The sequence below is a fragment of the Oryx dammah genome, unplaced genomic scaffold (assembly GCF_014754425.2).
Source record: "Oryx dammah isolate SB20612 unplaced genomic scaffold, SCBI_Odam_1.1 HiC_scaffold_21, whole genome shotgun sequence".
In the NCBI taxonomy this organism is placed as follows: domain Eukaryota; kingdom Metazoa; phylum Chordata; class Mammalia; order Artiodactyla; family Bovidae; genus Oryx; species Oryx dammah.
In genome coordinates, this window is record NW_024070205.1 from 20,309,992 (window position 1) to 20,337,470 (window position 27,479).

A 27,479-nucleotide genomic window follows, 5' to 3' on the forward strand; every position below is an offset into this window, starting at 1 on the left:
AAACCTATATGCAGGTCAGGAAGCAACAGTTAGAAATGGACATGGAACAACAGACTGGTTCCAAATAGGAAAAGGAGTACGTCAAGGCTATATATTGTCACCCTGCTTATTTAACTTCTATGCAGAGTACATCATGAGAAACGCTGGACTGGAATCAAGATTGCCGGGAGAAAGATCAATAACCTCAGATATGCAGATGACACTACCCTTATGGCAGAAAGTGAAGAGGAACTAAAAAGCCTCTTGATGAAAGTGAAAGAGGAGAGTGAAAAAGTTGGCTTAAAGCTCAACATTCAGAAAACTAAGATCATGGCATCTGGTCCCATCACTTCATGGGAAATAGATGGGGAAACAGTGGAAACAGTGTCAGACTTTATTTCTGGGGGCTCCAAAATCACTGCAGATGGTGACTGCAGCCATGAAATTAAAAGACGCTTACTCCTTGGAAGAAAAGTTATGACCAACCTAGATAGGATATGCAAAAGCAGAGACATTACTTTGCCGACTAAGGTCCATCTAGTCAAGGCTATGGTTTTTCCAGTGGTCATGTATGGATGTGAGAGTTGGACTGTGAAGAAGGCTGAGCGCCAAAGAATTGATGCTTTTGAACTGTGGTGTTGGAGAAGACTCTTGAGAGTCCCTTGGACTGCAAGGAGATCCAACCAGTCCATTCTAAAGGAGATCAGTCCTGGGTGTTCTTTGGAAGGAATGATGCTAAAGCTGAAACTCCAGTACTTTGGCCACCTCATGCAAAGAGTTGACTCACTGGAAAAGACTCTGATGCTGGGAGGGATTGGGGGCAGGAGGAGAAGGGGACAACAGAGGATGAGATGGCTAGATGGCATCACTGACTCGATGGACGTGAGTCTGAGTGAACTCCGGAAGTTGGTGATGGACAGGGTGGCCTGGCGTGCTGCGACTCATGGGGTCTCAAAGAGTCAGACACGACCGAGCGACTGAACTGAACTGAACTGTGTTACTCTTACAGTACAAGATAACCTCAACTTATACAAATGATCAGTCAATTTCTAGGCAGAAAACACTTAGACCTGTCTTTCTAGCAGTCTGCCAACAAATCAATAAACTGGGACTATCCAAAAACTTCTTTAGTTTACTCAAACAAATCAAAGTGTGAAGAAGAGTACTCATCTGTAGACATTCCATTTCAGTCCTATTCATTATGGATTGCTCCTTTAATGGCCAAGCAGCTGCATTAGATACTGATGTGAAAAATAAGACTAGAAATGGTATACAAGAAACAAGCTAAACATAAATGTATATTTTTAAGAAGTAGAAATAGAAAGTAAGTTTTCATCCCTTCCAATTTTCACATTAGACCTAACATTTCCCCTATAAAATCATGTACACTGATAAAAGTTCTACAAATATCAATAGTAAAGATATCCTCTTTTCTCTTCTCAATATACTCAATTTCCTCTGGAAATTGTCCTCCAATGTGAGAACAGGCACCCGAAGTCTAGGTTAGGGTGGTGCCATAGGGCCCTGCCCTTCTGAACAAACTTCAGTTCTCTCACTCATAGACCTGAAACTCATGAGCTTAGAAAGTTTGACTGGAAACCTTATTAACTGAAAAATTCAGAAGTAGCTGAACTCTTGCCATTAAACACCCTTTCCAAAGTCTAAGTGTTCAACTTCTCCTAGGACTATATGACATACATTAATCTTTCAAATATACTTTCTCTTATATTTAAATAAGGGAAAGTAGGTTTCTGTTATTTGCAACCAAGAGAAAAAAAAACAGTGTTAAAGATAGCTAATTTCTCTATTACTGCAGAGAATGTAGTTCTAATCCAATCATTTGAATCTCCCTTGGACTGTTCCAACAAAGGCCCATCTAATCAAGGCTATGGTTTTTCCAGTGGTCATGTATGGATGTGAGACTTCGACTATAAAGAAGCTGAGCACCAAAGAATTGATGCTTTTTAACTGTGGTACTGGAGAAGACTCTTCAGAGGACCGCAAGGAGATCCAACCAGTCCATCCTAAAGGAGATCAGTCCTAGGTGTTCACTGGAAGAACTGATGTTGAAGCTGAAACTCCAATACTTTGGCCACCTAATGCAAAGAGCCAACTCATCTGAAAAGACCCTGATGCTGGGAAAGACTGAAAGTGGGAGGAGAAGGGGACGACAGAAGATGAGATGGTTGGAAGACATCATCAACTCAATGGACATGAGTTGAGTAAACTCCTGGAGTTGGTGATGGAAAGGGAGGCCTTGCGTGCTGCAGTCCATGGGGTTGCAAAGAGTTGGACATGACTGAGTGACTGAACTGAACTGGACTGTTACAAGATCTTTAAAGGGTTGTTACAACACAATTACAAGGCTTTTAAAAGGTCATGACTGAGAGTTACACAATGCCATATGATCCCACTAGCACCAGATTTTTTTTAATTGAGTATTTCGAAGTTTTTTATGACAGCATTTAGATCTAGAAGTGACTAAGAAATTCAATCAGTTCAACCCACTAATGCCATCATCTCTCTCATTTCTCTTCCCTTAGGACTAAAGAGTTTGCTTGACAATCTTCTTAACATCTTTACAAGTTCAATTCCTGGGTTGGGAAGATCCCCTGAAGAAGGAAATAGCAGCCCACTCCAGTATTCTTGCCTGGGAAATCTCATGGACAGAGGAGCCTGGCTACAGTCCTTGGGATTACAAAAGAGTCAGACACGACTTAGCAACTAAGCAACAAGAACAAATGTGAATTTGATAAACAACTAACTTTGAGACTAGGTTATGTCTCAAATGTTGCATGATGATTAACAAACTATCTGTTGTTTGTCTGAAATTCAAATTTAACCAAGTGTACTGTATTTACATCTGACAACTCTAGATACATGGAGCTGAAAGAGTTGCCCAATACAATCTATAGATTATCTATTCTGTTTACAATAGGAAGTAGAGAATTAGGAGCAAAAGTTTAAGTTAGCTACACAGACAATAATACATACTCTTAGAGCTGAAGGGGAGCTTGTAGATAACTAGTCCAGTGTTCTCACTTTAAACATTAAGGGAAAAGTGTGCCAACTGGATTGGAATATGACACCAAATAACAAATGACTAGAAAGACTTTATTTTCATTTATCTTTAAAATTATTTCTAAGACCCACAAGGGAAAAGAACAAATAAATTTCATGGCTCTGAAAAATATTCACGTACCTGCCATCTCAAAGGTCATTTCACATTAGTGAGTGTAACCAATAAAAGAAAACAACAAAAAAATATAACCAGTTAGACATTATTGTTATGAAAGGGAGAATTTAAGTAAATAAGGTTACATATATAAAACACCTAGTTTAAGACCTAGCACACAACACGACTTCTAAATGGGTTACCTTCTCCTCCCTGCCCCTGTTTAGTCACTAGACTATTAAAAATATTACAGGAGCTTCCAATGTGGTCTCATCTTCAAACTCAATAGTTTCTTCAACTTTGATATCAGTATAGCATTCCTAATACATCTCCCTCAAAAACATTCCAATTCGTTAATAACGGCAAGATGTTCAATCTCATTTGATACCAAATTGCCAATCAAAACACTCCTAAGTTAAACTGCCTGTTAAGTTCACCAAAGGAATTTTGGTGATTCATTCAGAACAAAGCAGTGTATAACAATTATAGAGTATAGGCTAAGGGCATAAACTAAGAACTTAGACGTATAAAGTAGGACGGATAACATTTCAAGCTGGGGTTTCAGAAAACTTCAGAAGCACCAGCATTTGAGTGAGAATTTGAAGAATACAGAGGATTTTGATTGATGAAGGTAGGAAGTTAAAGAAAATTTTACGCTGAGCTTCATGAATAAGGGCATGAAGGCAGAGGAAAAAAATGCCTTACAATATGGCCCAAATTTTATTTTCTTATCATATCCCACCAGGGGCACAGATGTCAATCAAGTGTCATTTCCAAGATACAGTTTAAGTTGCTTACTTCCATACCTCTGCTCAAACTATGCCCTGCTTATCTTACATATCTGGTTTTATCTTACATATACTGTTTTACAAAATAAGATAAAAATATCTAAATTTAAAGTATTCTATATAAATGCACATAAGTGAAAAAAGTTAAAGTGTTAGTTGCTCAGTCGTGTCTGACTTTTTGCGACCCTATGGACTATAGCCAGTCAGTTTCTGTCCATGGAATTTTCCAGGCAAGAATACCGGAGTGGGTAGCCATTTCCTCCTCCAGGGGACCCTCCCAATCCAGGGATCAAATCTGGGTCTCCTGAACTACAAGCAGATTCTTCACTGGCTGAGCCAAATACAAGGCAGACCCCCCTTTTAGGGGGCTTCCCGAGTGGCTCAGTGGTAGAGAATCTACCTGCCAGTGTAGGAGACAGGAGTTTGATCCCTGGGTTGGGAAGATCCCCTGGAGTAGGGAATGGCAACTCACTCTAGTATTCCTGACTGGGAAACCCTATGGACAGAGGAGGCAGCAGGCTATAGTTCACGGGATAACAAAGACACAATTTAACAACTAAACAACAATATAAATGTGTATATGCATGCATGCACACGTGACTGATTAATAAATGAAAACAGGGCTATTTCATCTACATCACTGGACATTTATATATTCAGGTTGGCTAATCAATTTTGGAAGTAATCTTCTTACTGGGAGATAGGGAGCCTTGCATTTGAAGCCAACTTACATTCAGGCACACATAGTAGTTGATTTTTTTAAATGAATTAATTTACTATTTTTGGCTGCACTAGATTATTGTTAGTATATGCAGGCTTTTTCTAGTTGCCATGAGCAGGGACTACTCATCATTGCAGAGCAGAGGCTCCAGGCTCACAGGCTTCAGTAGTTGCAACACATGGGCTCAATAGTTGAGGTGCACCGGCTTAGTTGCTCTGAAGCATGTGGAATCTTCCTGGACCAGGGACTGAACCCATGTCCTCTGCACTGGGAGGCGGATTCTTATCCACTGTACCACCAGAGAAGTCCTTCATTTTTTTTAAGTGTTCTTTGTTCTCCAGATTTCCTGAAGGTGCTGGTGCATTCAAACTTGTAGAACTGTTTCCCTTGCCTGAAAGGTCTTTGTTTACTTACTTACTTATTGGTTGTACTAAGCAGTTTGCAGAATCTTAGTTCCCTGACCAGGGATTGAACCCAGGCCACAGCAGCAAAAGCATTGAGTCTCCTAACCACTGCATCACTAAGGAATTCCCTGAAATCTCTTAATGTTGTTTGCAAATTGATTATTTCTATATGTTCTGTATCCCTAACAGGGAATCTCTAGCTTCAGATTCAATGTTTATTGAAGGCCCATTATTCACTATGAACCATGACAGATACTTTCATAAAGTACCTACACAAGCACTTATACAAGCATTAACTGTACCATGTTCACTAAAACTGACTTTTACTGGTGAAAGATGTATGACAGCAGAGGAAAAAAGTGATAATCTGGTTCTTAGGCAGAGTGACAAGATGGTAGATCTTATTTTCCTGTTCATCACAGTTCAGTTCAGTTCAGTCACTCAGTCGTGTCCGACTCTTTGTGATCCCAAGAATTGCAGCACGCCAGGCCTCCCTGTCCATCACCAACTCCTGGAGTCTAGCCAAACCCATGTCCATCGAGTCAGTGATGCCATCCAGCCATCTCATCCTCTGTTATCCCCTTCTCCTCCTGCCCCCAAGCCTTCCCAGCATCAGGGTCTTTTCCAATGAGTCAACTCTTTGTATGAAGTGGCCAAAGTATTGGAGTTTCAGCTTCAGCATCAGTCCTTCCAATGAACACCCAGGACTGATCTCCTTCAGAATGGACTGGTTGGATCTCCTTGCAATCCAAGGGACTCTCAGGAGGCTTCTCCAACACCACAGTTCAAAAGCATCACTTCTTCAGCGCTCAGCTTTCTTCACAGTCCAACTCTCACATCCATGAGACTGGACCACTGGAAAAACCATAGCCTTGACTAGACGGACCTTTGTTGGCAAAGTAACGTCTCTGCTCTTAAATATGCTATCTAGGTTGGTCATAACTTTCCTTCCAAGGAGTAAGCATCTTTTAATTTCATGGCTGCAGTCACCATCTGCAGTGATTTTCGAGCCCCAAAAAACAAAGTCTGACACTGTTTCCACTGTTTCCCCATCTATTTCCCATGAAGTGATGGGACCAGATGCCATGATCTTAGTTTTCTGAATGTTGAGCTTTAAGCCAACTTTTTCACTCTCCTCCTTCACGTTCATCAAGAGGCTTTTTAGTTCCTCTTCACTTTCTGCCATAAGGGTGGTGTTGTCTGCATATCCTGTTCATCACAGGATAAAGTCAACTGGTAAGAAAAGTAAATAGTTCTTTAAACAGTTTAGCATTAAAAACTGCACTGAATAAAACCGTTTACTCTAAAACTCTACATTTTTGTTTCTGGAAGAGAGAATTACTTACCTCTGCCTCTGCTGTCAACTGTATCTTCTTTGATATCAACTGTTTTAAATCAACCCGACCTAAGTAAAGAAAAAATGTAATTTTTAAGTAGATGGGAGAGCTACCCATCACCATTATTTAAATCACGAACTTAAAAAACAAGCAAAACATGACAAGTACAAACTTTGGTAAAACCACAAAACATAACACAACTTTTAAAAAGGAAGCATTGGCAATATAAATAGAAGGAAATTTATACATAAAAATGGTAAGCTGAGAAAAAAAAAAAAACACTACTATAGGTACATACCATGCTTACAACTGTATTAATCATAAGATGCTACAAGATCCAATTCTGACAATAACAGGAAATTAGATTATCTGAATGGATCCTGTAACTATGACTAGTAAAATGTAAAAGCAACAATAGAAAAATCAGATAAGTTGGATTTCACTAAAATTTTTTAAAAATCTTTTCTGCTCCAAGGGATATTACCAAGAAAGTTAAAAGACACAAAAGAGGGGAAATACTTGCAAATCTGATCAGGAACCCGCATACAAAAGACGTAAACAACTCTTACAACTCAATGGAAAAGACAAACAGTCCAATTTAAGTGTCTGAACAGACATGTCTCCAAAAGATACACAAATGGTTGATACCATGTGAAAAGATGCTCAACATCATTGCCATCAAGAAAATGTAAATCAAAACCACAAACAAATATTGCTTTACACCCAGTAGGATGGCTATAAGTGCTGGTCACTGTACACTTAAGCTTATACAATGTTATATGTCAATTATCTCAGTAAAGCTAGAAAGAGCTGTACCAGCACGAAATTTTGAGAAGAGTGCTAGCTATTTCAGGGACTGGATGTGACAACTGTTTCATTATACAATTAGAGAAGTGTTACTACATACTTGTAAAAATGAAGTTTGTAAGAGTGGAACCACTTGGTACAAATAAAACAGTTTAAGTGAGGAGGAAAACTTTTGACCAGGATATGCAGAAATTAAAACCCTCTCACACTGCTGCTGAGAATGTAGTGCTTTTGAAAAACTCTGGAACTTCCTCAAAAAGTAAACACTGAGTTATTACCGTATGAGCCAGAAATTCCACCTCCTAGGTAAATACACAAGAGAAATGAGAACAGACTCCCTGTTCCCATTTATAGAAAAATTTTAAAAATCCAAACCCCCTGCCCCCCAAAAAAATCTAACAAAATCACCCACACCCTATGGTGTTTGAGTAACTAATATTTTGGTAAATATCATCTGTTCTTTTACTTTGGTAAGTATCAAATAGTAATATTAAATATTATAAATATACATATTATAAAAATGGAGTCATTATGCATACTGTTTTCATTTATTATACTGTTAATATCTGCATGTCTTACACAGTCTTTTACATCAATTTTATTGGTCTACTATTCTATTTTTATGTCTGAAATAAAACTTATTTAATCCTCTATTTATTTATATCTTTTCACAATAATCAACTTGGAAAAAAAGCCATGGAGAATGTGAAGGTCCAAAATATATCTAATAAAAGCCCTAAAATGAGAGAAAAAACTTGAAGCAATAATGGCTGAAACCTTTCCAGAAGTGTTAAAAAATGCCAGTCCTCAAAGAAAGAGCGAAGAATCCCAAGCTGGGTAAAGATATATGATTGTAAAACTGTATAATACAGAGTTTTTTTTTTTTTAATTTATCTTTTACACAGAGGTATATTTTAAAGCAAACTACAAAAGGCCCTTGAAAGCAGCAAGAAAGAAAATATCACTTTCAAGAGAACTGCAATTATGCTGAGTATTGACTCATCAATTCCAACAACAGAAGAAGCCAGAAGGCAGTGCAGTAATATCTTTAATTGTTGATAATGGTGGAATTTATAACTGGGAAGGAGGCTGGAGGTCATACTGTGAACAGTCTGTATCATAACAGCTTTCAGGAAATTAAGAATTTTTTAAGCACAAGAGTTACTGATCTGATATTAGAAAAGTCCACTCTGACAGGACAGAAAAGAAAGGATCACAGAAGTGAAATGCAATAAATCCTGACAAGAAATTAATACTGCCATAAGTCAAAACAATGGCACTGGGAGTGGACAGATGAGTTTTGAAGATATTATCAAATTGATACCTTATTAGGTAAGAAATACGAAGGTGAAACAAATATCCACTTGATTTTTCTATCAGTTGTAAAAAATACTTTTATTTAGCTCTCTACTCAGAGAAGGCAATGGCACCCCACTCCAGTACTCTTGCCTGGAAAATCCCATGGATGGAGGAGCCTGGTAGGCTACAGTCCATGGGGTCGCTAAGAGTCGGACACAACTGAGCGACTTCACTTTCACTTTTCACTTTCATGCACTGGAGAAGGAAATGGCAACCCACTCCAGTGTTCTTGCCTGGAGAATCCCAGGGATGGGGAAGCCTGGTGGGCTGCCATCTATGCGGTCGCACAGAGTCTGACACGACTGAAGTGACTTAGCAGCAGCAGTAGCAGCTCTCTACTATCTATGATCAGACCATGGATTCATAAATAAATGAATACAGAAGCTTCTTCCCTTCAACTAATGACCACAGGGAGATGGGGAAGAAGACACCAAAGATTTATTCTCACTACTGTGCATCACTTCCAAAAGGAATGTGTCTATCCATAAATAACATCACCACCATTTCAAATTGGTTTTGATGAGTCAAGAGATTGGAAAGCTGGGAAAGTTTTTCCCAGTTAGACTAGAATCTCTGAAGGCCCTACTCCAAGTGACAGTAAAGTTATATAAAGTCAGAGAAAAATTTTAAATTAATTTTCTTTCACCTTAAAATTAACCTCATATAACATTCAGAAGAAAATTTACTTTCCTGCTATCCACCAAAACTTAAATGTCATAAAAATCAAAAGAATAATGCCATAAAAGCAAATATCCAATGATTTAAAGACCTATATATAGACAATCAACCACCTGAGTAAACTCAAGGTTTCTAAATTTCTAAAATGTTGACTCTGAAGTAGTGATAAGCAAGGACTGAGTGTCTTGCAGTGTCTGAAGTATCTGTCTAAATCATTAATATCACTGTTAACTGATCATTAACTGCTAATACCTACTAGTAGACCCAAAGATAAATCCTTAAAGAACACTACTCTCGATTTTTTTTTCCTAACCTACTGATTTCTAAGAAGTCAGGCTCGCAACATTTATCTTCATTAATACTACCTCACACTTGTAGAATCTACGACACTGAACTGAATATTTAAAAACGCACTCCCTGAAGTATCAAAAATCTAATTTGAACCAGTTTTGATGAAGACCTTCCTAAAATTAGCACCTGTAAAAAGAGAAAGAGATTGTACTATACATAATCTTTATGTTAAATAAAAGATTATTTATTGTACCGTGCTATTATAATACTTTAATTGATATTAAAATGGAAATGAGAGCAATGGAGCCTACACTAAACAGCTCCAGAAAGTTATTCTTTTCTACCTGGGCTGCTGCTTCACAACTTTTCACTAAATCTGACTCCTGTAAAACCCTATACTCATATTACTAGGGCAAATTTATTGCCAGTGTTACCCAGAAGGAAAAGACTTATTAATAACCAAACTTATTAAATTAGTAACTCATTTGTTCATTCAATTATATATTCACTCACGATGTAAAAATCCTCTGAAAACCCAGTACATACAGGGTACTAGGCATGTATTTCAACTGCCTCCTCCTTTAGGATCTCAGGAGAAATATGCAAACACAGATAATTACAATACACAGAAGGGCTGTGGAATCATAAGGGTGGAGTGAGCTTTTGCAGAGGAAGTCAATATTTGATATTTGAACTGAGTCTCAAATGATAAGGAAAAATCACAGTGAACAGGTACTAGGATTATGTCAGGCAATGGAAACAGCATGAAGACTTGTAAGGACTTGGGTCTTCTGGGACTTGACCATGAGTCAAATGCCTCTAGGTGCCAAGCTCTCTCAACTTTACAATACTGTACTTACGTCTCCCACATTGGCAGGTGGGTTCTTTATCACTTGCACCACCTAGGAAGCCCTACTGTATTAAATAGAGGCTTTTACTAAAGGGCAGCTTTTAATTCCTTACTTTCTAGGTTACCAGTTACTTTCTACATCAAAGCTGTCCAACAGATATATAAATGTGAACCACATATGTACTTTAAAATGTCCTAGGAGCCACATGAAAAAGTAAAAACAGATGCAAGTGAGTCTGAAATGTGGTATGTATTTTACAACTATATTAAATGAGTTCAGACTAGCAACAGTTCAAGTGTTCAACCGGACCATACTGAACAGTATAGTCCTTGATCAGGTATCAGCAATTTTCTTCTGTAATGGGCCAGAGAGGCTTTGGGGGCCATACGGTCCAGAAGCACTACAGGCATAAATGAATGAAAGTGGTTGTGTCTGACTACTTCTGTTCTAGATGGCTAAATTTACTCTAAGTCTGGCTGACATACATGCACAGTTACTTCTGATAATCTCATGTGACTATGGTGAACAAGGTTGGTGCTTCCCTCACAAGGGCATTTGTCTCATTCCCCTTGCCAGATGATTCAAGAATAGGCATGAGTACTCAGTGATTAGAGATGGCCCACTTACAGTTACTGAAAACAGTTTAGAAGGAACTGTTTTATACATGTGTCAACAAATTTAAGAAAAACAACAAAAGATGGTATAGATTTTAGGGCTAGTAACATACAACCAGAAAGCTGTTACTATCCTGAAAAGCCAAGGAAAGTCAAAGAGAACACTTTGGAAAGAACTGAACAGAAGTGATGGTTACCCAGCCCACAGGAAACTGACATGACAAAAACACTCCTTACTCTCTGCCCTTGGATCTCCTATCAGGGCTGTCCAACCCAACCATGACCAAACCCCGCCAGAAACAAGAGGGCACGGGAGCCACTGGATTGTGCCCTGGGGGGCTGACGCTATGGACTCTAAGTAGGGTAGAAAAGAACAAAGAGGCAAAGGGCAGACAGCATAATTTATAACCTAGTTCTGGCCAACGAGACATGAGAAGTCTGTTGGACAATTTCTAGAAAAGATTTCATTGCTCTAAAAAGAAATGTAAGGAAACAGGTTTTCTTCTGATGGAAATTACTCTTTTGCTTTCCCAGTTTTCTTACCCAGCCGAGAGTTACTAACCCTCTGTCATTATTTCCATCCTTCCCTCATCAGCACCACCACTTTCCTGGACCTGCCAAGCCATATCCCAATCCCAGATACTGCCTATCTGCTTTTTTTGATTTTGAATTGCCACACCTTGCAGAAATAATATAGAAAATAGGCCCACTATATAAACTGATGCTGTCAAGTCTTAACCAGGCCTGCAATAAAAAATGTAGTATCTGTCTTTGCCTCTTGATGAATTTCTATAACATCCATCACAAGCATAGATCCAAACATTTTCCACCTTTTTCAAGTCCCAGCCTTACCAGGTAGCCTTACCTTCAATTGATCATTTTAGGTACCAACTCCTAAAATGTCTTGTATTTTCTAATGTTCACTATCTTTAATCCTCTTCTCCACTACTCCTGTGTCAGAGAAAGCCCATCTCTTTTTCAAGACTAACCCTTTAAACTATTGCCTTGATCCTATATATGTCTTTTGAGAAACTGTTCAAATCATTCAACACATTGAGTAGTTTATATCACCCACATTACACTCAGAGCCAATGTAGTCTTTAAAATTTTGCTGAAATTATGATATGGATGTCATCAGTGGTACTCAAAATCAAATCTGTGAATTTTTGTCAAGTAGTACATGTTTACTTAACATTTTAGAAACAAATATGTAACTGAAACAAGCCTATGACTTCACAGAATTTACTGCTTAGGAGGAGGACTGTTCAGTGATCTTTATAATAGTAAATACAGTACAGAGATAATGGCAAAATTAAAAATAACTGAAATTTTGCAAACAGTGCCCTTTGGAAACAAATGGCAGCTCATTTTCCAATGAAACTCATCTTTTGTGACCCAACCATGCTATTCTTTTCTTTTTAATAAATGTCCTAGAAAAGTGATTTACACTTTCATCTTCACTTTCTCACTAGTAATTCATCCCCAACCTGTTTTTGTAACTCCTCCTTTTCTAGAGTCACTATGGTCTCCAAACTTCCAAATCCTCATCCTCGTTAAAACTTGCTGCAAGAAGTTCCCTGGAGGCCTGGTGGTTGGGATGCTGGACCTTCACTGACAAGCCCTGGGTTCAACCCCTGCTTGGGGAATGGATATCCTGCATGTCACATGGTAGGACCAAAAAAAAAAAAAAAACTTGCTGCAAAATTTCAATATTTATAAAATATTGATCATACCTCATCATATTTATTCTTTATAACAATCCAGTGAGATAAGCAGAGAAGGCAATAGCACCCCACTCCAGTACTCTTGCCTGGAAAATCCCATGGACGGAGGAGCCTGGTCGGCTGCAGTCCATGGGATTGCTAAGAGTCGGACATGACTGAGCAACTTCACTTGTCACTTTCATGCATTGGAGAAGGAAATGGCACCCCACTCCAGTGTTCTTGCCTGGAGAATTCCAGGGACGGGGGAACCTGGTCGGCTGCCATCTATGGGGCTGCACAGAGTCGGACACAACTGAAGTGACTTAGCAGTAGCAGCAGTAGGTTAAGAAGATAGCTAGGGGCTTCCCTGGTGGCTCAGTGGTAAAGAATCCATCTGCCAATGCAGGAGACATGGTTTGATCTCTGATCTGTGAAGATCCCACATGCAGAGGTGCATCTGAGCCCATGCACCACGGCTGCTGAACCTGTGCTCTGGAGCCCAGAAGCTGCAACAAGAGAAGCCACTGTATAGAGAGGCCCACGCTTGGCAACTGGAGAGTAGCCCCTGCTCACCGCAACTAAAGAAAAGCCCGTGCAGCAACCAAGACCCAGCACAGCCAGAAATAAACAAATAAATAAACGATAGCTAGTGTCTCATTTCTATTTTCCAAACAAAGAAATAAGATTCAAAGACACTAACCATCTTGCCCACAGTCCTATGGCCAGTAAATAAATGAGCCTGAAGTAAAACCCATCTTCTGATCTCTAGCCATAGAGATCAGGAAGAAAAAAATTTGATCAGTCATAAAAAAGAATGAAATTATTCCATGTGCAGCAACATGATTGGACCTAGAGCTTATCATACTAAGTTAGAAAGGTAAATATCCTATGATATCACTTGTATGTAGAATCTAAAATGTGATACAGATGAACTTACTTACAAAACAGAAACCGACTCACAAACTTATAGAGAACAAACTTTTGGTTGCCGGGGGAAATTTCAATCAGGGGAAGGGATAGTTTGGAAGTTTGGAATGGACATGTACACACTGCTATACTTAGAATGGATAACCAACAAGGACCTACTGTGTGGCACTTGGAACTTGGCTCAATGTTATGTGGCAGCCTGGATGGGAGGAGTGCTCGGGAGAGAATGGATACGTGTGTGTGTGTGTGTGTATGTGTGTGTGCGTGTATATATATACACATACATATATACGTATATATATACATGTGTGTGTGTGTGTACACACACACACACACACACACACACACATACACATATGGCTGAATCCTTTCCCTGTTCACCTGAAACTACCACAAGATTGTTGATGGGCTATACTTCAATACAAAGTAAAAAGTTTTTAAAAATTCATTAGTTACAATTTACAAAACCAAGTGCTACTTATAGTGACTAAATTCTTATAGATGACTAAGGAGTAAAAAGTAGTGACTAATAACCATTTTTCAAGTTTCACTTCTTTTAGCTGGTGTTTTCTTTGAATCCTTGTGGCAAAGTACAGAATTAGCTAATGTGTAGGCACTGACTAGCATGTTTTTACTTCCTAGAGAAGTTCAAACTCATTTTAAAATCCTGGTTATTTTCTAAAAAATTCTCATTGACTATACCACAGAAGACCTTCATCCCAACTTTACCTTGCTCTCCACATAGATATATATAATCTAAAACCATCATGGGAAAGCCATCTCTATGTCCATAGGATGGATGGGTTTAGGAGTAGTCATTGAAAGAACCAATTATTTATCAATCTTAGAAGCAAAAGGGGAGATTAAAAAAAAAAAAAGTATAATCCATCTAAATCCTCTACTGCTCCACTGACCTCAAAAAACCTTTCAAAATTCTCTACTAGTTACATCTACACTATTGCAGAGAAATGGAATCTGAACCAGAAAGGAGGGTGATAAGTATTATACAGAAAAGGAGATTTAATAAATAATGTTGAAACAACTGAGTAGCCATTTCAAAAAACTGTAAAATTAGATCCCAGCTCACTTATTAAAAATAAATTTCAGATGGATCAAATATTTGAATCTTAAAAAAACCCATAAAGGTAAAAAAAAATCATCCATTTTCCTTTTTCATTTTTCATAATCTTGGATGATTTCTAAGCATGACAAGACATCTAAAAGCAATACAAGAGTTATGTGATTACATAAAAACTAAACATGTACACTATCAGCAAAGTCAAAAGATAAACAGTTAAAAATATTCATAGTACATGATAGTCAAAGGGAGTAACTTCCTTAATATAGAAAGAACTCTTCACAAAAACAAAAGAAAAATAACAGCCATCTGATAGGGAACAAAAATGGGCAAAAAATAATGGACAGGGCTTTTGAAGAAAAAATATAGTAAATATATGGAAAAAGTTTTCTGCCTCATAAGTCATAAGAACAAATTTATGCTATATATGATACTGTTTTCCACCCCTCAAATTAGCAAGCTTAAAAAAAGATTAGCATGACATATTAACAAGAGTACAGAGAAACAATATAGATAGCAGTATAAACTGGTATAACATTTTTAAGAAAGACAGTAATATCTAAATTATAAAAGAAAAAACTCTTTGATCCTGCAATTTCACTTTAAAGAATGTATCCCACAAGTACAAGTAAGCAAGGACATGGTTTCAAGGATGTTCTCTGCAGCACTTTTTATAATCTAAATTTGTGGAAGCAACCCAGACGTCCACCCAAAAGGGACAAGTCAAATTACTAAGAATTTATGCAACAGGGTTCTTTCACAGCTCAGATGGTAAAGCACCTAACAGCAATGCAGGAGACCCAGTCTGATCCCTGGGTCAGGAAGATGCCCTGGAGAAAGGAACAGTACCCATTCCAGTACTCTTGCCTGGAGAATTCCATGGACAGGCCACAATCCATGGGGCTGCGAAAAGCTGGACTGAGGAATTTTCATTGTGCAACAGAAATGCTACACAGATACTTTTAAGACAATTTTACTTACATACATTGAATTTAAAAGTTTAAAAAATAAATAAATAAATAAAAGTTTAGAAAAAGCAAATTGCAGAAAAGATCCTAAATATGATCCCACAAGTAGGAAAAAACAGAAGAGCAAAACATGATTACTTAAGGGAAGAATTATTACTTTATAACTGTCTACAATATTTGATTTTTAAAAAGAGCATACATTATTTCAAATTTTAAAATTAATAAGCCCAGTTCAGCCATTTGTTTCTTAATTAAATCAAACTGTTTTTACTTCTTCAACAAGGACAACTGAAGAGGAAATAGCCCCAATCTATCATGAGGACAACAGACTGAAATCTTAAAGGTATAGTATAGGTAAATTGCAAAGGCAATAAATGGACATACCAATCTCATCTGGTCTATCATTTTTAAGCTATAAACATATTTCTACCCTATAACTGAAATAACCCTGAACTACACTACTCAACCAGAGCTAACTTTGGTTTATTTTTTGTCACCACACCTGTATCAACTGTATGGATTGCCCATATACACAATGAGAGAAATTGGTCCTATTACCATTAAACTTTTACAATATCATATAATCTTATTTTAAAATCAACAGAGATAACTTTAATAGAAATGTGAGAAGGTTTGTCATAGATTAAAAAATTCCCAGCCGATGTAGATACAGCAGGGAGTTCCTAAATCTACTTTAGGATCTGCGACAGAGAGCTGCCAGCACCATCAGCAAGAAGATAAACGAATACCTTCCTGAACTTAGTGAAAGAATGCTTTAACAGCTGCTCCCCTTGGTTTTGCCTAAGAAAAAAAAAATCTAAGTATGTCTGACGGCTGTAAGTCATCCATATAGGTACTGGGTTGGCCAAGAAGTTTGTTCGGTTTTAAGTAAAAATAAAACATATTTTTCATTTTCACCAAGAACTTTATTGAACAACCTATTCACTAACCGAACCAACCCAGTAAGCAGTGAGTCAATGACTGCTTATACAGTTAGTTAAGACTCCAACCCCTATCCTCTGATTTCCTTCTGCCTTTCTAATTTTGTCCTCTTGTCTATAAAAGAAAAATAAAAACACCACAAATCCATCTCTGAACTACCTTCTCACCCCACAGTCCTCTCCAAAAGCGAACAAATCACCACACACATAACACTGTACAGTCTTAACTCTATGCCTTTGAAACCCAATCCTTTCTACCTGGATTTCTTAAGAGCCCCTTCCCAGTCTCCTCGTCAAAGTTCAAAGTGAACTTCTACTTCCTCTGTGAGATACTCCCTTCCATTCTAAAGCAGTGGTCCCCTACTCCCACTGCAGGTGGTCTCCTATACCATTTAGTCACTGTATTTATTTAATTCCTTTTTTTAACACAGGACTGTTAACTCACTCTTTTGACCGTAAAAGCTATAAAAAGTACTAATTAATATTCAATAACTTTATTGCTGCTGGTAATTACGCCTCATTGTACAAAGCCTTTTTTCAAGTAAAGTAGAATCTGTCATCTCTCAAATGCCATAGTTTGTTCAAAAGGAGATAACATCCATGACTGAAGAAAGGCTGAAGAAATAAGCACTCTCATACTGCTACTGGGAGTGCAATATTTCCGGAAGGTGATTGGGCAATACTCAGCCCAAAAATTTTACCAGCATTTATTCCCACTGACCTAAAAACAATTTCTAGGGGCTTCTCTGCCAGTGCAGTGCTTAAGACTCTGTACTTTCACTGCAGAGGGCATAGGTTCAATCCCTGGTCAGGGAACTAGGACCCTGCATGCTGCCTGATGGGGCCAATTCAGCCAAAATAAATAAATAATAACAATACAGCCAAAATAAATAAATAAAAACAATACAGCCAAGGGAAAAAATCATAGACACACGAAGTTCTGTTTATCTGCACTTTCTAAAACAAACATGTTTTGGTTTTACCCTAAGGGGAAAAAATGTATTCTCAATCTACTTAGTTGATGAAAGCTCTACCTAGACCAGTCAGTTTTATGATAAGATGCATAAACTGAATGAAGGTGCCAAATTACACAATAACAATGATATTCACTTTTTTTCATCTGTTTTTGCCAAGAGACTCTCAATTTTTACATAAGGCAGGTTGTTCTCTCTGTTCAAACATTTATGTATGTATCGCAAAGAACCCTAAAATCAAATAAAACTAGAAGTCTACTAACCAAGTTAATATTTGTTAAACACTTAAAATAGTGCCTGGTATATGATAAACTATTAGTAGTTATTATTATGTATGCTCAAGTCACTGAGTCATGTCCAACTCTTTGCGACTCCATGGATTGTAGCCTGCCAGGCTCCTCTGTCCATAGAATTTTCCAGGCAAGAACACTGGAGTGGGCTGCCATTTCCTCCTCCAGGGGATCTTCCAGACCCAAGGACTGAACCTGCATTTCCTGCACTGGCAGGCAGATTCTTTACCAAAGAGCTACCTTGGAAGCCCCAGTTATCATCATATTACCTTTACTCATTAATCAGCTATCAAATGAACAATGTAGCAAAATAAATGGCAGTGAAGAATAGGTATTATCTATAAAGTAATAGAAAGATAGACAATGTTCTCAACCTGATAACGGGTACCTACAGGAACCAACAGCCAACGTTAAGTATCAGAAAAACTAAAAGCTTTCTCCCTAAGATCAGAAACCACCCAAGAATGCCCAATGTGCACTCTTGCCAAGTCTATTCAGCATTTTACTGGAAATTCTAGCAAGTGCATTTAGGTAAGAAAATGAAACAAAATGCATGAAGATTGAAAATTAAGAACTAAAACTAGCATAAAGTACACAAAAAAACCTCACAGCTAGTAAATGAGTTCAGTAAGGTTGAAGGATACAGTATCAATATACAAAAACAAGCTTCATTTTTACATTAGCAACAAATGATTGGAAAATGAAATTAAGAAAATTCCACTTACAATAGCAGCAAAAGGAATAAAATATTCAGAAATAACTTAAACGTGTAAAACTTACAAACTGAAAACTATAAAACATTGTTGAAAGATATTAAAGACCCAAATACAAATATACTTCATTTTACTGTGCTTTGCAGGTATCAAAGGGTTTGGTTTTGTTTTTACAGATTGAAGCTTTGCAGCAACTGTACACTGAGCAAAGATATCAACACTATTTTTTTCCAACAGCATCTGCTCACTTCATGCCTCTGTCACATTCTGGCAACTCTTGCAATATTTCAAATTTTCCACTATTGTATTTGTTATGGTGCTCTGTAATCAGTGATCCAGTGTTACTACTGGAAGAGGAAAACTTGAGAAAAACGGATGATGGTTAGCATTTTTTTTTAAGTTTTTTTAAGACTCCTTTTTTCTTTGATGTGGACCATTTCTAAAGTCTTTATTGAATTTGTTACAATACTGCTTCTGTTTGGCTTTCTGGCCGACAGGCAGGTGGGATCCTAGCTCCCGACCAGGGATAAAACATGCACCCACTGCATTGGAAGAAGACGTCTTCAGCACTGAACACCCAAAAGAGTCCCAGTAAGAACGGCTTTTTAAATTAATGTATGTACCCTGTCTTTTTTTAAAACGTAATGCACATTTACTAGTTTACAGTGCAGTGTAGGTCCGGGAAGACTCCACATGCCGTGCGGCAACTAAGCCTATGTGCCACAACTACCAAGCCTGCGGGCTCTACAGCTGCAACAAGAGAAGCCGCCGCAGTGAGAAGCCCATGCACTGCAATTAAAGAGGAGTCCCCGCTCGCTGCAACGAGAGAAAACTCACACGCAGCAACAAACACCCAGTGTAGCCAAAAAAAAAAAAAAAAATTAAACAAAAAAAATTTTTTTAATGGCCAAAGGGTATGAATAGATAGTTCTCCAAGGAAGATCCACACATGGCCAACAGATACATTAAAAATTGCTCAACACTATTACATGAGAAAAATGCATAACAGAACCACAGTGAGGTACCATCCTATACTTATTAGAATGGCTACTACTAAAAAGACAAACCAGGGCTTTACTGGGGGCTCAGTGGTAAAAAATCTGCCTGCCAATGCAGGAGACGTGAGTTTGATCCCTGGTCCGGAAGATCCCATATGCCACGGAGCAACTAAGCCCGTGTGCCACCGCTGTCGCGTCTGTGCTCTAGAGCCCGGGAGCTGCAACTACTGACGCCTGCAACCCCAGAGCCCATGCTCCACAACACCGGAAGCCACCACGAGCAGCCCAGACACAGCAACTAGAGAGCAGCCCCTGCTGGCCGCAACTGGGGAAAAGCCCTTGCAGCGACGAAGACCCAGCACAGCCAAACCAACCAAAAACAAGAGGAAGTAAGCACAGGTGGATGCGGTGAAACCGGAACCTTTGGGTGCCACTGATGGAACCGCAAAATGGGCAGCTGCCACAGGAAGCAGTATGCCAGTTCCTCTAAATGTTAAAAATAGAGCTACCACAGAATCCAGCACTCCTCCTTCTGGGCATCACAGCCTCCATCTGAGCCAGTCTCTCGTAATAACGCTAAGTGTGTGTGTATATATCCTATGGGGTCTGCTTCTCTGGAGAGCTCTAATACACATCCCAATTGAGAACTGCTACTCTTAAGAGCTGTCTCTCACACTTTAACCTGCATAGGAATCACCTGGCGATCTTACTAAAATGAAATTTTTATTCAATTAAGTGTGCGATGGGGATTTCTAACAGGCTCCAGGTGATCCAAATGCCCCTGGTCCCAGCTTGGCAGGCCACGATGACAGACGTGGCATGGTATCCTTTAAGCCCTCACTACTCACAAGTCACATTTTACCCATCTGCTTACTCCCCCAAGGTGAATCAATGTTAAAGTAAATGGAGAAACACTATTTTCAGATCGGCATTACTTACATTAAAACAAGGAGGAGCTCAGACTTCGTGTTTCAGGCTAAATACTTCAATTTTCATTATCTGCACTAAAATCTGAACCGATTAAAACTTAATGAACTAAGACAATAAGGAGTACTGAAAACATGTAGAAGTTATACATGTTTAAACACATTATTTAAAAAAAAAAAAAGGGACACAGAGAGAAAATTATCCGGTAGCAGTTCAGTTCAGTTCAGTTCAGTCGCTCAGTCATGTCCAACTCTTTGTGGCCCCATGAACCGCAGCACGCCAGGCCTCCCTGTCCATCACCAACTCCCGGAGTTCACTCAGACTCGCGTCCATTGAGTCAGTGATGCCATCCAGCCATCTCATCCTCTGTCGTCCCCTTCTCCTCCTGCCCCCGATCCCTCCCAGAAGTTTCAATAAAAACAATGTGAATTAGCACCTAGTCCCTAAATCATAGAAGGGGAAGGTTTCTAACCAATGCTGGCTTACCATTCTGCACAACTTTTACATTTTAAAATCACACTAAAACTACCTCATGTGCCAATATAAGTATTTTATAAATAGCTAATTAAGAGTCCAACAATCAAAAAACTTCATTATGCAAACTTAAGCAACAACATTTATATTCCTGATCCAGTAGCTGTATTTAATTTACAACTAAAGCTGAACAGGAAAAGCAAAAGCTTTTCTTTATGAAAGAAGTCTCAGGATACCAAAGATAACCCATCTCAAAAAGTTTCACACCTATTTGTTAACCAAACAAGCTTCAAATTTCAAATCCTCACTGAAATCAAACCTATAAAAACGTCACAGCAAAAATAAATCGCCTGATGCAATAGATGACAAGTGAAGTTGTGTTTACCAGTCTTATCATCCTTAAGCAGAAACCTTGACCTTAACAAACAAGTACTGCGTCAGTCTTCCTTGTATTCAGGTTAAGCAAACCTGGACACGAGAACTAACACAATTCCCTCATCTGTCTCTCCCCCAAGATTTTTACCTAGGTTATTTACCCTGCTAATTATGCTCATTACGCTAATTACAACTATGAAAAGAGTAATTAGTAGCACTTATTTCTAATAATCTAATTATGTTAAAGCAGGGAGAGGGGTTCTCATTCACTTAACCTGGAGCTCCACAAGGGCAAACACATCTGTACCGATCACTGCTGTAGCTGCAACACTTAGCAGAACACCAGTAAATACTGATAGGAATTAGGTAGTTGAAGAAATGAATAAAATGAATGAATGATGTCTAAAACATAGTACATACCCACAAAATGTTCAATGAATCACTTTAAAAGGGCTTATTTTTTAGTTTCTTTGTTATCAAATAAAAAAAAACTAAACCATACACTGCAAACCCCACTCTCATCAGTAAAGCTCACCTCTATTATGAGAGGTGCAGCAATTCACACACCAGCGTCACAACCAGTATTGAAAGCGGCTCTGACTGGCAACGAAACCGAAGTGTTCCTTTCTATTCTCTTAATTTCTTTCTCTCCTCTGCGCTTTACAGTGCCTACCAGCACATCTATTTTTAAGAGCTTAAGAGGGACCTTCCTGGTGGTCCAGTGGTTAAGGTTCCAAGCTTCCACTGCAGGAGATGCAGGTTTGATCCTTAGTTGGAGAACTAAGATCCCGCATGCCTCACACCACAGCCAGTTAAGAGCTAAAAAGATGGTAATCCTTGTTCGGGAACACTGCATTTGCTCCTGATTTCATTACTTCACCTCTGAAAAAGTAAAAGCCTCACCATTACTAGGTGCCTCTTGGGACTCCTCTGCACAGCCTCTCTGGCATTCATGCTCTCTCTCGACATGGTTACTGGACTTCGACAGCCGTTTTCGTACAGACATCTTTTCTTCACCCACTACCATGCTGTCTAGGAAAGAAGATATAAAAAGCTTTAAACTAAGGATATGGCATAGGTAAATTTCATAATATCACCATATTTAAGGGGAGGTGACAAATGATATATTTTCCTCCTTTTGTTATACATTTAATCACGTTTAAACATTTTCTGAGTACAAGATACTGTAACAATAATGAAGAAATCAGTCTTGATAAAATCACTGGCTGGTTTCAAAACAGAGCCCCCATTCCTTAAAAAAAAAAAAAAAAAACCTGAACAAACAAGGCATAAGTACATAAAAAATTAAGAATTAAGTAAAGGGTAAGTTAAAAGATGCCACAGGATAGAACACGATAAATAGTCAAGTCAGTGGTAAGAATGATACATACCTGAAGTGCAGAGACAGAAGAGATCATTAAAGGTGCAAAGGTTTCATAGGACAGAAGGTATGTGACCTGAGTCTTGAAGAATGAGAACGAAGGACTCCATGGGTGAGAAAGGGTGAAAGCAAGGTCCTTGTAAAGCCCTGCTCAGGGGCCCATGACTGATCAGACTACTTTGCTAGAGGACAAGAAACAAGCTTCTGTTGAGTTTTACTAATTACCAAGACTCTGCTAGGTGCTTTAATTCTAATCTTCAAAATTCTGTCAAAAAAAAAAAAAAAATCCTATTATTACTCCTGGTTCACATATGAGAAAAAATAAGGCTCCAGGTAGTTATGGTCAATGCCTTTCACACATACACCAGGAACATACCAATGGCTGGACGAGTTTATTAGGAATGTGTATCATGGGAAACTGTGGGGCATCCCAGGGAAAGAATATTTGAAGCGACTTATTTCGGGCTTGGGATCTGACTAAGTGATTTTGGGCAGAGTCCAAAGAAGCAGGGGTTCACTCTGGCTTGAGGGTTATCAGAAGGCGAGGATAGTTTGATGACTGGGTATACCAACAAATCTTCTCTACAAGGAGGCAGAGTAGAGGCTGGCTAAAGCTGTGACTAGCAAAATAGCAACAATCATTCCCAGTAGATTGGGGAGGGAGATGTTGGATTCTTTGTGACTTGGGCAGCCATGATGATTATATTATCTTATTCCTGTCTTGATCCATCATGTTGACCGAATGGTCTTATCTAAAGCTGATGTTCAGTGAAACCATTTATGTTCAACAGAATACCCTGAAGACCTAGCTGTCAAGTGCCAGGCTCGCCCACAAAAACTCCAAAGCCTAACTGATTGCACCAGAGCAGCTCCGGGACTATTTGCTTCTTTTCATGACAGTAACTTGTCCAAGACCACAAAGCTAATGGCAGGGTCAGATCTGAACCTGGATCAGATCCAAACTACAAACATCACCTGCTGTTTGGATTTTTTTTTTCTTAAGTTGATAATAGAAAAAGACTTGAAAAAAGAGCTAGGGTCAAACTGTAAAGACCTAACAAATTAGGACTTTTTTAAAGCAGTGGTAGGCCATTTTAAGCACTGACAAACATAATCAAAATCAAATTTTAGGCAGATCAATATCAAGACTATAATATGTTTACTCCAAAGCAGTGTTAACTACATAGAAGTTTTCGGCAGTCTAAAGCAAAACATAATAAAGTATTCACTACATTATTTTAAAATCGTAAGATTATGATCTTTTAATACAGTTATGTTAAAATGCCCTTTACATACAAAATGGAGTACACGGTGAATTTGATTGTTTTCTTAAATACCAATGCTCGGCAAAGTAAAAATCTGACAAATCTAGATCACTTCCCTTCTAATTTTTTTGTTGTTGAAATCAAATGAAGCAGAATTATGGAATAGTTCCAGACAGCTCAGTGGTAAAGAATCCACCTGTCAAGGAGGAGATACGATCCCTGGGTCGGGAAGATCCCCTGGAGAAGGAAATGGTGACCACTCCAGTATTCTTGCCTGGGAAATCCCACAGACAGAGGGGCCTGGTGGGCTACAGTCCAAGGGATCGCGGATACAATTTGGAGACTAAACAACAACATATCAAGTAAAAATTTTAGGAGAACAATAGATCTAATTAAGAAGAGAAACCTAGGGAAGAGGTCAGGGTAACTGGTAAAATTTAAAATCATCTGTGTAACACTGACAAAGGAAGCTAGAAGAACATCTAATTCTTCAACGTGAAAGATTAGAGAACTGACAACTGAACTCTGAGGGAGGCCCTCCAGTAAGACAAGAGGTAGAAAAGAAATCAGGGACAAAGAAGAGAGAAAGAAAAGATGCAAAAAGAACCAAGATGTTTCAAAAAGGAATTCTACAGGGCTTAACAGTATGGAATTAAAAATAGGGACTCTTACTTTTGAGTCCTTACATGTTTTATATGTATTATTATTTTAATTTCAATATAATCTTTAAAGTAAACTATTTTATTCCCACAGTACTTCCTCTGGTCACCATGTCTTCCTATATACTCTTTCCTGTCTCAAAATATGGTTTGGGGAGGTGGTTTAGTTTACTCCAAATCATACAGGGATTCAAAACTGCAGAAAAGGGATTCAAAACCAGAACGACTGGATTCCCCAGCCCCTACCCCAATCAGCAGGTGGCCCTGACTCATCTCCTCTTCGAAGGTTTCTGATCACCTCACCTTCCCCTGCGGTCCAAATGCACCTTGTGTATCCTGTCACACTAATATACTCAGTGAGCAATACCATCTGCCTCTTCCACTCAGCGTAAGCTTCTTAAAGACAGGGACTAAATGGTATTTTCTCTTTGAATTCCCCAAATCTAGTGGGAAGTATCTGGAATATGATAGGTATATATCATTACAGAAAGTGATGTATCAGTTAATACCGCAACAAATTATTCTGAGTAATAAGATACAGTTCTCTAAACTTAAGAGAATCAAGAGGAAAATCTACAATGGAAGAACACCAATGAACACCATCTTCACTGTTAACAGCTTTACACTTTCTACTCAACAATAAGCTTGACAATTGTTCTTAATTGGGGGTGGGGGCCCCCTAGACTAAGGGTCTGGGGAAGCTACTTTGGATATTTCAAATATAAACTGAAATAGACAATTATACATTTGTCACATAAAGCAAGCAATACAGGCTATGTCACTTTGCTTGTGGCTTGAGACTGTATCAACTCAGTGAGAAATCAGTAAAAGAGGTTAAAAAAAACAACAACCAAGTTTGACAAACAAATGCTGTTAAACTGATCAAAAGGGGGGAAAAAATCTAAGCCTGAGTACACTGTAGAATAGCAAAATCTTAAAAGGAGTCCTTGGTGATGAGACTGGGAACCATCAACCTAGCGAGTAAAGGGTAACTTCACAAGCTAAAGCACAAGTACCGAGTTTGCACAATTACACTGCCACAGATCAATGGAGTGAGCCAAAGAAGAAAACACCAACTCTTCATAAAGACCTTTATGTCATAGTCTATACTAGTATCTTTGCCCTCAATTTCCTCCATTAGCAGGAAAAGAGAACCATAAGACAGCAGGGAAAACTCAAGATGTGGTATCACAATACCAAGAGGTAGTCAACGTCTCTGCTCTATTACACTGCATCTTCAAGGAAATCCTCCAACCCCTGAATCCTTCGTCTAGAAAGTTAAATACTACTGCACACACACAAAAAGATAATAAAATGTTGGCACTCTGCTGTGTATTAACAACCTAGTTTAAAAAACTAAGTGAACGCAATCCCTACATATCTGTGCTCTGTATGCTACATGACACAAATATAAAGTTCCATTGTCCCTCAAACTCTCCATGTTTGCTCTTAATAGGTGATAGATGATGGTAGAGTTCCATAATTACACACTTTCTCAAACGCAGCTCAAGCATCATATGGCTTCCAAGAAAACATTAATAAATTTTGTTACTGTCATACAGAATTTAGGAAGGAAAACTATTACCTATGCTTCATCTCAATTTTGACCAAATCCAAGATTATGAGAAGATGTCTGAATTGAGTTCCTCCTGCCATCCATGTCAGTTAACAGTACATGACTGTTGTGGCAGAAAATGGAAGGAAATTACAGTAACGCTCAGTTCAACTGTTCCTTCTCTACAAAGATGGATCCCTTCAGCCTCTGTGTGGAGAGCAGACCACAGGAGGCCAAGAGTGTAAGCAAGGAAACACCTTGTAACCAGGTGAGATGAAAGAGAGAGATGAATTTTTGACTATTCATTTAAATGGGACTGTGAATCCACTCTTACCAATCTAGACACAGGCAGACTACTTCAGCTACTGCCAAGTTAAAAATTCAAACTGTCATTAATTCTAAGTGGTTTCTAGGTGCTGGCATGAATCACTGCCCTTATAATGTGAGATCACAGTCTTTTCTTGTCCTTCTATTATTAACAACACAGGAGAGGAAGTTATCCTCATTTCCTGTTATTTCCAAGTTACTGTTCCTCCTTCCCTTCCTTAAAATAGTCAGATTATCACACCTGATACTTTGTATGTACCGTCTTCCTGATCACTCCCCTCATTTACTAAGAATGTGAATACATCATTTACTCCTCCTGTCTCCCTTTCAGTAACTCTCCCACACTTTTTTTACTTCAACATCCATGTTCCTAGATCCAAGCTCCTGGTCTCCAAGTTCCTAGACTTCCTTCTTTCTCCAAAAAGCTGTTCTTATGTCCCAGTCAAATCCTCCCCTGTAACTTACTGACACCAACAAGTGCACCATGTCCATAATTCTAATTTCCAGTGGCTAACCCTCTGATCACCACCAGTTCACTCACTATGATACCCTTCTCTCCTCACCAGACCCAGACTTCCCTGAGCTCCAGACTCCTATCCAAAGGCCTACCGGATCCCTTTATGTAGGTAGATGTCTTTGGGCATCTCAAACTTTAACAGGACCAAAAGTGAACTACTGATGTTCCCGCCAACTCCATTCTTCCATCTTCCCTAATTCAGTTACTGGAACTAACAGTCTTTGCCCAGATTAAAAACAAAAAAACCCAAAATATCCTTCTTTACTTCCCTTAACCAAGCCAACAGCAGTGCCATTTTACTCTGCCTTCAAAATATATATCCCATTCTAACATCTTTTTACCCCATCCACCACCTTCAGCACAGTCTAAACCACCACCACTTCTCACTGTAGTAGCCTAACTA

At 38.6% G+C, this 27,479-nt stretch overlaps 1 protein-coding gene across 2 annotated transcripts in view; it reads right to left on the bottom strand.

The window, feature by feature from the left end:
• SOAT1 (sterol O-acyltransferase 1) overlaps positions 1-27,479 on the bottom strand; it is a 67,834-nt gene that overhangs the window by 33,674 nt on the left and 6,681 nt on the right. The window contains exons 2-4 of one of the 2 annotated variants that reach the window (XM_040263891.1): positions 22,764-22,935; positions 22,276-22,404; positions 6,414-6,472 (exon numbers count right to left, since the gene is read on the bottom strand). In XM_040263891.1, coding sequence (XP_040119825.1) covers positions 6,414-6,472; positions 22,276-22,399 — 183 coding nt within the window. In that variant the 5' untranslated portion in view covers positions 22,400-22,404; positions 22,764-22,935. The remainder of the gene's footprint in view (positions 1-6,413; positions 6,473-22,275; positions 22,405-22,763; positions 22,936-27,479) is intronic. The other variant, XM_040263890.1, reaches the window with a different exon arrangement.